Source organism: Anopheles coluzzii, chromosome 3, assembly GCF_943734685.1.
Source record: "Anopheles coluzzii chromosome 3, AcolN3, whole genome shotgun sequence".
In the NCBI taxonomy this organism is placed as follows: Eukaryota; Metazoa; Arthropoda; class Insecta; order Diptera; family Culicidae; genus Anopheles; species Anopheles coluzzii.
Genome location: NC_064671.1, coordinates 70,754,323 through 70,765,346, shown reverse-complemented (window position 1 = coordinate 70,765,346; position 11,024 = coordinate 70,754,323). Strand labels below are relative to the sequence as shown.

At 43.8% G+C, this 11,024-nt stretch overlaps 1 protein-coding gene across 1 annotated transcript; it reads left to right on the top strand.

Annotated features, from left to right (window-relative positions):
- The first annotated feature begins 1,132 nt into the window (after positions 1 to 1,132).
- On the top strand, positions 1,133 to 4,787 carry LOC120959460 (pickpocket protein 28-like). Its single transcript, XM_040382856.2, has 5 exons — positions 1,133 to 1,459; positions 1,528 to 2,293; positions 2,420 to 2,580; positions 2,659 to 3,015; positions 3,094 to 4,787. Exons 1-5 carry the CDS (start codon positions 1,347 to 1,349, stop codon positions 3,383 to 3,385), a joined length of 1,689 nt encoding a protein of 562 aa, XP_040238790.2. The 5' UTR covers positions 1,133 to 1,346; the 3' UTR covers positions 3,386 to 4,787.
- The last annotated feature ends 6,237 nt before the right edge of the window (positions 4,788 to 11,024 follow it).

Sequence of the window (11,024 nt, the reverse complement as noted above, 5' to 3'; positions counted from 1 at the left end):
AACAATAATGTAGCATACAGAAACCAAATGTATGATACACGCTGTCGCACCGTTGCAGAAACGTGCTCTTTAGTGCTGCTAATGAGCACGATTTGAGAACGTTTTGAGCCCGTTTTTTCTCATACAAAATTGTAAAATGTCGCGCGATAATGTCGGTTGGGTCTTGAGTGGGTTGCAACAACCGACACGTGGTTGCAATTTGTGTCTCATTGCGCGTCCAGGAAGCAGCGTACAAGAAGCTCAATAAGGGGGAAGAGGTATTGAAGCGTTAGATCACCAATTCTCCCCTCGTGGGATTTACGATCCATTGTCTATTCGGGGGGAGAGAGAGTAAAAAATAAAGAACTAGCGACCTAGAGAATGAGATATATCGATCGATGTGCGGTCCCTTGAGCCGTCCATGGACTAACGCTGAACACATCTAACGCTTTGTCGGTATCAATTTGGTGCGCCCTGCAAAGGATGGGTGCATCGGGTGCACAAATTGCACCGCTAAATCGTGGTAATTGTTAGCGGCGTCACCGGCGCTGTGACACACACACACACACTGCGGATTACGGTGGCCGTGGAGCGGTCGTTAAGCTGCCGTTGGTTTAATGGGTGTTTAGGGGCGGCTTTATAGCCGCACATCGTTCAGGGTTCGTTCGGTGGGTGTCGGTTTTATGGTTCGTTGTAGTTTTCCCGGATGAATTTTAAAACGGACGGTACAGAGCTTCCGTGCGTACGGTGGGTGAGCGGTGGTTGATGTTGTCCTGGTTTTGTTGCCAGTGGGGAATATCCATTCAATATTCATTGCATGACTTATTGAGTGAACTGTAGTGCAAAGGGAGAAACAGGGCGCTTCTGGTGACACGATTCAACGAGGTGATTAGCTCGTTGAAGGGAACACATTTTATAGTTCTTTAATATCGTTTTTATGAGTATGTGTTAGGTAATAATGTTGACAACAAACAGTAAAGTGAATAGTAACAATTTGGAGTCATGCTGTAGCGAAATACAGGGTGTTTGAAGACATCTTAAGATCGTAAACAAACATCTCATACTGGCGCAATGGTAACTTGGATGATCCTGGATGGTTTGTTGAAATTTAACACAACATTACAGATGAATGGATTGGGCCTGATTGGAGAGAAACCCCTTTAACTGTTTGTTTAACTAACCTCTTCCAACAGTGTCTGATATCGTGTTGAAAGGTCATTTGATGTGAAAACATACGATATTTATAGCTCGACATGCAACAGGTTCGCGTCACCAGGGAAGCGCGACACGCGACACGCCATTGCACGATTTCTATATAGGCCACGGCCGCCTAGGATGCGTCCTCAGTCGAATCGCCGCGCTCTGCAATGAAACCACCGTTGGGGAAGATTGTGCAAAACATAGCCCGGGAGTACTTTGCGTCGAGCACGTGCCATGGCATGGCTTACATCGTGCACCCGAAGCTATCCGTGGTGGAGCGGTAAGGAAGAAATCTATGCTCCATAGGACAATTGATAATTCCATTGTTTTCCACTTTTGCCCACCCAGTGTGTGCTGGTCGCTGGTGGTACTGCTTTCCCTGTGCGCCTGCATCTCGGCCATCGTCATTGGGCACCAGAAGTGGATCGAAAAGCCAATGATTGTGAGCTTCTCGGCGAAACCCATCCCGGTGTGGAAGCTACCCTTCCCGGCCATCACAATCTGCCCCCAGTCGCGCATCGATGTGGAAAAGTTCAACATTACGGAGGTGTATCTGCGGGCCCGAGCGAACAAAACCCTCTCCCAAGACGAGTGGCGCAAAATGCGTGCCCTGTCACACGTTTGCTCTTCGGTGATGCGCTCAAAAACTGATTATTACGGCTCGAATGGGACGGCCGGTGGGCATAAGGAAGCGAATTCATCAACACCGAACAGTGAGCGTGTGGTAGAGCAGCTGGTCCGGATGTCACAGTCGCTCGATAAGCTGTTCCAGACCTGCATGTGGAGCTTCAATTTCCGCCCGTGTGAGGCACTGTGGACACGCAAGGTGACGGAAAATGGAGTTTGCTACAGCTTTAACATGCTGTCCAGTGAGGAGTTGTACACGGCGGACCAGGCATTTCGGGAGCGGGAAGTTAATCCGGATGTTAGGAAGGGTGGATTGCATTCGCTGCATGCGTCCAGGTTGCGCAGTTCCGGGTGGACGATGGAGAATGGGTACACGCTGAAGGAGGATCTGTTGGCATACCCGAGACGGACGGCTAGTGGAGGATTTAAGGGTGGTGCGATCGTATTGTTGAAGATGCATCAGCAGAATCGGGAGTACATCTGTTCTGTAAGTGTTGGGAAGGTGTTCTTGATGTGCTGGGGAGCTTAGCTGTGAGATCTTACCCGAATAACGGGCATACTTGAAGGCTCTTCCATGAATGTCTGCTTATATTCTAATTCAATCCTCTTTTAGGGTGCTCTCCAAGGCTACAAAGTTACCTTACATCCACCGGATGAGTTCCCACGGCTTAGCGAGTACCACATCCGTATTCCTCCAATGCAGGCCGTATCGCTCATTGTCAAACCACGGCTGCTGACCACGCAAAGGAATCTGCACCGATTCCCTTACAGCAAGTAAGTGCTCTCGGAACTCTGATGACTTCACAGAACATTCAGAACATCTAACCACTGTTGGGTGTTGGTTTCCCACAGAAGACAGTGCTATTTCTCGGACGAACGTACGCTACGCTTCTTCCGCGTGTACAACGAGCAGAACTGTGAGTTTGAATGTCTGACCAACTTTACGCTAGCATCCTGCGGGTGCGTTACCTTTGCGATGCCCCGCGACAACACGACCCGGGTGTGCGAGGCGCACGAAAAGCGTTGCTACAAACGAGCCGTCATCCGGTTGATGGAGCTGGACGAGCTTTCGGTGGATGCGGGCGAAGAGATGTGCGATTGTTTGCCCGCCTGCACTACGATCAAGTACGATGTGGAGCTGTCGAACGATTGGCTCAACCTGGATGCAATGCTGGATGCTATGATTGGTGGGCAAAACGAAATGAAAGGGTAGGGAAGTGTGGTTCATTTTTGCTTTGCTGATAAGGAATTTGTGTTTTATAATTTGAAATATGCTTTCTTTTGCAGCATGGAACCGATGCTACTGTACGTGTACTTCAAGGACAACAAGTTCCTGTACATCGAGCGCGTGGAGTACATGAACTTTAACGGTGAGCTGGCAAATTTTGGTGGCATTCTCGCACTGCTGTCCGGCATGAGCTTAACCAGCATCGCGGAGATACTGTACTATATCATTGTGCGACCGTTCGCACTGTGGCTGAAGGTACAGTACAGCAGAGCGGTTCGGCCCGTAACTCCACCGGAGGTGCAGCACACGGGCGATAACTCGCTGCATTTCGTACGTCCTTGGATCCCGTAGGCTGTGTGGCTGGTTTGGCGGGGTAAACAAACGGAGACATTTGTTACGATCGTTACGTGAGGTAGTAAGGAGATGCGCGATCGATCGGATAATCGATCCCCGATCGGGTGCGTTTGTGGTAATGAATTTTAATGCGCCACAGAAATCAACGGCCACCGTTCATTCTGTGCTCTCCTTGCATGTCGTCTGTATTGGGACGGTTTTGTTTTTGTTTCCCTCATTGTCGTCGAGCTGTTCTCGCGCTAATCTATTCCAGCTAGCTTGAGCTGGCGGATGACATTGGTAGCGTATGCTAATCGGGGCCGCACGATACGCTTGATCCTGCTTTGACGGCTAACTGTTTCTGTCGAGTAAAAGTGGTTGCGTGAGAGGAATGCTAATGTTTGCAGAGTGTGCCTGCTGTGCCTGTGGAGAAAGGTTATTTCGGTTGTGTTAGGTAATAGAGCGCAGCAAGTCTTTGTGCTGAACTGCAGCTCGTAATCGCCCCTATTTGGCAGTGCATGTAGGAATTAAACACATTTTCCCGCACAGGATCACAGTGCAGTGTTTGTTTGAAGTATTTACGCCAAAACTTACGTGCCTTATTGCAGCATTTCTTTGGCAAGGGTAACACAAACAGAAATTGTTGAAAGAAAGGCGAACCGACGGGGAGGGCGTCTTGTGTAATGTGTGAACACCTGCCACGGACTGCAGCCTCTGTTTTGACCCGTTTACGGCACTGTGTATAAACAATTTACGCGAACCCGGAAAAGCGTTCCCGGGCGTGTGTGTGTGTGTGTGTGTGTGTGTGTTTTGGAATTGGAAAATTATGAAAACAACCCGCACGTGCTGCCCCGTGTTCGATTTTTGGGGACTCTCGTGCCAGCTTGATTCACGGTCAGTAAAGCACAAAGCAAGAGGCAAGTGGGCTGTCGCAGGTGTTGGTTAGTTTTCCGTTTGATGGAAACATTCCGCCCAGATGGACGACGGCGATGTACAGTGCGTGTGTGTGTGTGTGTTTTAGTTTCCTTTGTCCATAAATTAGCATTCACCTTTGGGCGTCTTTGGCGTTGGCGCTGTAATCCCGCTCGGATGGGTAATTTATTTGTCCATGGGCGCTCGGTTTATGTGGGCTATTATTTGATTTCGTCCAACAGAAAGGGCATTCAAATAAACAACGCGCCCGTCCGTCGAGGTGAGATGACGCTGACGTGCGGTCCGGGGAAGCGATTGCTATAAGACGCTTCTTGCGGGCGAATTAATTGGAATTCAGTTACGGGGATACTGTATACTATTTTCCAATCCATTAACTCTAGCGCATAAAAGCGGTTTGATTATTATTATTCGCACCTTTAATGTGAACTATTAAAATGGAAATAAACAACGGAAAAACAAATGCGGAAAATGATGTTTGCTGGGACTAGTTTTTCTAAACATATCTCGCTCATTCTTTCTTTAATTAATATAGTTTTTTGTATTGTTGTATTTTAATCTCTTCTGTTTTTTATTTCCCTTTTTATTTTATTTTTATATTTCTGTATTTCTTTTTTAATTACAAGTCATGTCATATAGCTAGTGATTATAATTTGTTTGGTTTTGACTTCTTTTTATATTGTTTGTGTTTTTAGTTCTTATTTTATTTATTTTTCTCATTTCATCCTATGTTTCTTTTTCATTGATTGTGATTTAATTCATTTAATTCATTTATTTCATTCAAGGTCTGCCTTTAAGGTTAAACTGAGTATCTTAGCTTAACTTAAATATAACTACAATATTTCAATGATGTGGAGAAGTAGAAATAAAATTTAAAAAAAATGTAGAAAGAGAGAAAAAATCGTAAACTTAGAAAAACCAAGATAATGTAGAAGGAAGTATGAAGAGAAATTAAAAGGATGGTTGAAAGGAAAGGACATGAGAACGGAAAGCATTTAACGAAGAGTTAAAGTCAAAGAGATCGTGATAGTAGTTCTGAGACAGGACAGAAAAGGATCATTATAACAATACAGTGTATGTCGTGATTCCACATCTAAAGGAGGACGGCGACGGAGAGCACGGCATGGTACATGTAGACAAATAGAGGCAAGCAAATCAGGAGCATCAATGGAGGAAGCAAGTAACCCGTCAATGAAACAGGCTTGACTCACATGACCTCGTTGGCTTAGTGATTGCAAATTAATGAATTGTAATCGCGTTTCATATGTTATGTTAAGATTAGATGTATTTTTATCTTCTTTGTGTTTTAGTTCTCATTTCAATATTTCTTCTTAATTTGTGACTTCTTAGTTAAGGTCGCTTTAGACCTTGCGTGAAAGTGAACGTGAAATTTTGTTGTTTTTTTGCTATATTGGATTTAACGTAATCGCGTTTCATAAGGAGATGATATGTTAAGATTACATGTATTTTTATCTTCTTTGTGTTTTAGTTCTCATTTCAATATTTCTTCTTAATTTGTTACTTCTTAGTTAAGGTCGCTTTAGACCTTGCGTGAAAGTGAACGTGAAATTTTGGTTTTTTTTGCTATATTTCATTGAATATTTATCAGAATATGGCTTATCGTACACCCAAAAGAAAGGATATTCAATTCCCCAACTATTGGGGAATTATTTTTTCAACGTGAACAAAGCGGTGAATCACTAGGACATTCATTTTTTTTGATAAATTACTATATGTTTACAGCCTGTTGAAAGTTGGGGAATTGAATATCATTCCTTTTCGTGTACGATAAGCCATATTCTCATAAAAAAATGAAATACAGCAGGAAAACCCTAAATTTCAATTTCACCGGGGCTCTAACGCGGGCTCTAGAAATTGTGAACGCGTCAGACTGATCATTTAAATTATAACGAAATGGAATTGAAAAATGATTATGTGATAATATTTTAGAACTTTAGAAAAAAAAAATTACTAAGGCACATTGAATATTTTGCAAAAGGTTGTTTTAGCGAAAAATTTAAAGAAAGTATTAAGCACAACCTTCTGTCAATTCGTCGCAACGTAAATTAAAGAAAAGCTTGTCTAAAATCTCCAAAAACCCCCAAAATTCCATCTTAAATAGGCTTTCAATTTGTTTTCCTTGCCTTGCCGTGTGTTGTAGTTTATTGTGGAGTTTTTTTTCCTAAGCTCTAATCGCCCGTCGCGCTAATAGCGTCCGATAGTTTGTTCCGTTTAGTGTCCGGTGCCATGTTCCTGTCCCATGGTATGCAAATTTATGCGCATAGCACATTTGCCAAATGAAACAAAAAAAGAGCTCTCTCTGCGTTGTGTTGTGCCAACCCCGCTTAAAGGATCGATGCCTGTAGTTGTGAACACATAAACTAACCTAATAATTTTACGGATTAGCAACAGAAGGTCGGCGTTCTATGGGTCCAGAGACCATTGCAAAGCCCATTAATTTTAATGATAATTTACACATGACTTTGTGTGCGAAAATTTGCATGCCTGGACAGAGAGAATCTGATCTTTTCGCCTATGAGACTGGTGGATCGATTATGGAAGGTTGGCGATTAAGAGATTGGCGTATTAGGGCCTGCGCGTGTTTGTGTGTGTCTATTGTCGGTGCAAAAAATGGGAAGATTAATATGAAATTTGGGTTGCGATGAGTTTTAAATACACATCACATCGATCGTTTTGTTGCGATCGTGTATCTTCTTCGCCAAAAACAGCGTGTCGATGATAGATTTCAGATTGATAAGCATCTTTGGCCAAAAGGGGAGGTGATTAACGAGGAGCAGCGAGTGGACGTACAAGTTGTTTGTACGAATTTCCATCGGAGATTGAGGGCATGCACTTGAAGATGGAAAGCTTTGTCTGTCTTCTGGCGTCTCTTGGATTGCCGACTAGAATAATCATGTCACATTATTCAAATGATTCTAAGCAACGCAGAAGGAAGCACTAGTTGTAATCAGATCGCGAGAGAGAGAGACACTGCGAATAATTTAAAATCGTTCTTCTCCTACAATGTTTTGCGATAAGCTTCTCAGGCTCACTCCTCCTCAGTTGCTTGACTAATGAACAAAACTGAATGCGAGAGGAAGAGAAGATCCTTCATTCAAGCTCGTAAAATAAATATGGACCGACTCCTTCGTCGCTTCCCGAGCGCTTTCTCGATAGCGATCAGTTTCATTTTATCGCGTCGGCAAACACAGAGACACGGCACGAATTAATCGTATATGGGCTGGTGGTTTATGGGGGCTTTTTTTTGAGTGTGTCTAGGTAATTTGCCATTTCTTCACCACTTTGTGAGGGTGGAAAGGCCCCAACGGAAGGGTAGAAGGATCAAATCTTGAAGGAAAGAGATAAATTTAATTTTTATATGCAAACCCCCTTTTTGGGCCAGGCGGAAGCTGTGATCCAAAATCTTCTAGGCCGAGAGCCGCTATTTTAACGATCGATTTTAATCTGTAGCATCGAAAATTCAGTATCGCCAAATCAAAATCAGACCGACGCGTTCCGTTTGTGACGTGCCGACGCGAACGGGTTGATCGTAGTGAGCCTTGCGATCACGTTTGCGCTTTTCTTGGCGTCACGCTCTTTGGCTTAGGTGTGTTGATAATTTAAACTCAATTAAATTCCAGTCGGGATGGGGCAGTTAATAAAATAAAGGGATGTCAATTTAATAGCAGGGAAATAAATTTAAATATAATTTAATGCGCTTCACGATCGCGACCACGGAGGATCAGCCGGCGGAGGACGCGACAACACCTTCGAACGATCGACTAACTAATAGCTGATTGTTTTCCGTTCCCTTTCTTTCCGGTTAATAGCACAAATCGATCGCTCGGTACGGGTGCGTAAAGGAAGGAAGCGTAACTTGTAGTAAACGTTACTAGTGAGTTAGATAAAAATAAGTTATTACACATTCTTCTTTTCCCGTCGGCGACAATGGTCGGGCGCCACCGTGCGTGTTATTTCGTAGGATTGCGTGCTGCCCTTGTGACTGACACCCGTGTCCGTGGGTGACGGCTGAACTGCTGGTTGTGGTAGCCCCCGATCATCACCAACATCTGAGAACTTACGAGACAAATCCCTTTGTTTATGGTTCCAGCTGGTGGTGGTGGTGCTCCAAAACCGGCCTGAGCAAGATTAGCCAAGAATCGGACAAGTGTCGCCCGCAAATGACCCTGTTCCTGGCTGCAGTTTCTGAGCGCTGCGCAAATTGCACTTGCAGCTCGGCTCCGCTCCGTCGTTTGCTTCCGTTGTGGGATTGTGTTTTCTGTTTGCTTTTAATGTGTGTCAATCACAGAACGGGGAGGGAAAATTAATAAAAATCTAATAACTTCATCAACTTCATTGCACGACAAACTACTTTCGACATGATCGCCTCAGTGTTTCTCACATGGAATTACGTTTGTGACGGTGCTTGTTCCCAACGCAGGCCGACTTACCCCCTCGTTTTACCACATGACATTCAAACCTGATGGAATTGTTTAACGTCTAAATGTGTTTATTGAACGGCATACGTGGGTGCTGCGCACCAAGCCAGCTTACACACGCTGCCGCTGTGGCATCATTGTATTTTAAACCACCGAAAAAAGAAGGAACGCTCCCGGATAAACACGTAACGAACGGATTATTAAATCATTGTTGTGCTATGATTCCAAAAATCCTGGTGACAGTTTGGAATTGGATTCGAGACACACCAACGACCCACGCTGCCGGGGGAGACCCACAGTCGCCCGCTTGGGCGTTTGCTTTTCCTTTTCCTCGTTGAAGGGTCATTGTCAACAAAGCTGTCGCACGCATAATGCCGCATTCTGTTGCATTCTTTGGCCGGGGAGAGATTTTTTTTTTGTATATTTTCGCCTCTGTCCCATCACACGACGACGACCCGGGTGACATAATTTATGATTAGCCCGTGCCGGGGATCCGGGAACTGGGTTAGTGAGCATGTGCGTGCGTGAGTAATTCGGTTGCCAGCGCGGCTAATGCCCGAAACGAGAGCGGCGTGTGCATGAAGAGGGGGGGAAAAGGGTTTTGTTTGAAGAAATTTTCTGTTGACCTAAGGCTTTGACGCCCACGTGGTATGTGATATATTGTAGCAAAGGGGAGGATTTAGGGCGGTGGGAAGGGTTCTAGGTTCTACCCGAATTGCTGATGCACTCCAAATCACTCCCGGGTAAAGGATGGTGCATTCTAAACGGGGCCAATTGGGCCGTTTTGTTTGTCAAGGCGCTTAACCGTAACTAAACAGTGGAAAATTTGTGAGGGAAAAGAAATAGATTTATAACATATCTTTTAGTGTGTGTGTGTACAAATTTGAGTTTGTTTTTGCTATCTTGTATTTAAATATCAAAATCAAATAAAATAGAAAATTATTTATTAGCTTCTGTTTCTTCTGTAGTTTTGTTTCTGACTGTCTATTGTGAACTTGTTTAATATTGCATTTCACGTGGATTAAACGGTCAAAATAAGTGTTTTCTCGGTTGAATCATGAGTTGATAAAAAAAATCTGACTCAAACAAAATCCATATCAGCGTCACGTACTCAATTGTGATAATCAAATGGGATGCTCAAACAGTTGGTGTGACCAATCACATGCTTGGTGATGTTTTAGCAACCAACGCTTAATCAGTCACTTTGTTATGACTTTTTTTTTACCGTGATAAGTTATGCAAAATGTCATGATAAATTCCGACTGAAACAAAACCATGTCAGCGTCACAAGCTCTACTGTGATGATCAGAGGTGAGACTCAAACGGTTGAGGTTATCATCAGATGATTGGTGACATTTTGTGCAACCAACTCTTGGTAAGTCACTTGGTCGCGACAGTTTTTGTTGGTAATCATCACGATAGTCATGGGAGATATATGGGGCGTGCGAGTGATCCCAAGCAAAAAAATGAGCATGCTTTCTCGCTGATTGATGTCATTTTGTGCAACCAACTCTTGGTCAGTCACTTGGCTGCGACATTTTCTGTTGGTGATCATCACGATAGCCATGGTAGATATGTGGGGCGTGCGAGTGATCCCAAGCAACAAAATGAGCAGGCTTTCTCGCTCTGTCAGACCCGACAGACCATCAAGCCAGACAGAGCGAGAAAGCATGCTAATTTTGTTGCTTGCGACCAAATGCCAAGTATATCCCAAGAATGTCGTGATTATCATCGATAGAAAATGTTATGATCAAGTGAGTGACCAAGAGTTGGGTGCTAGCGAAAATGTCACCTATCATGTATTGGCCATACCAACTGTTTGAGGCGCACCTTTGATCATCCCAGTTGTGTACGTGAGTTGATTATAGGTGCGTTTCAGTCATGAGTGTTGGTGACTGAAACACTGCCAAAGAGTTCGAGATGTCATGACGCTCTTTCATTGAGTATCAGCAATGAACATCAAGTGATTCTCATGACATTTTGCAGCATTGATTTGTATCTTTCCATCTATCTGCTTCTCTATGTTTACGAACCCTGCAAACACGCAATTCATTCACTACTAGCTCCATCTCGTGGCCGGAGCAATGAACTTGAAATTTGAGCTTCGCTAACCTCCGCTAGATGTCGCATGTTTTAAAAAGAACGTTGAAAAAGCATTCAAAAATTTAAATATCACTTTCCGGAAAATACATAGAACGTTTTAAAAATAAGATGATAACACACTAAATAAGTTTATTCATTATTGTTCTTTAACAAAATTCGAAAATGATTCCTTCATCCACAGTCAA

What these genes read in the sequence shown, in the direction of transcription:
- LOC120959460 (XM_040382856.2), top strand. Translation starts at nt 1,347, where the DNA reads ATGAAACCACCGTTGGGGAAGATTGTGCAAAACATAGCCCGGGAGTAC. An exon ending in AAGCTATCCGTGGTGGAGCG is followed by an intron (nt 1,460 to 1,527) that starts GTAAGGAAGAAA and finishes TTGCCCACCCAG; the next exon opens with TGTGTGCTGGTCGCTGGTGG. An exon ending in GGGCAAAACGAAATGAAAGG is followed by an intron (nt 3,016 to 3,093) that starts GTAGGGAAGTGT and finishes TTTCTTTTGCAG; the next exon opens with CATGGAACCGATGCTACTGT.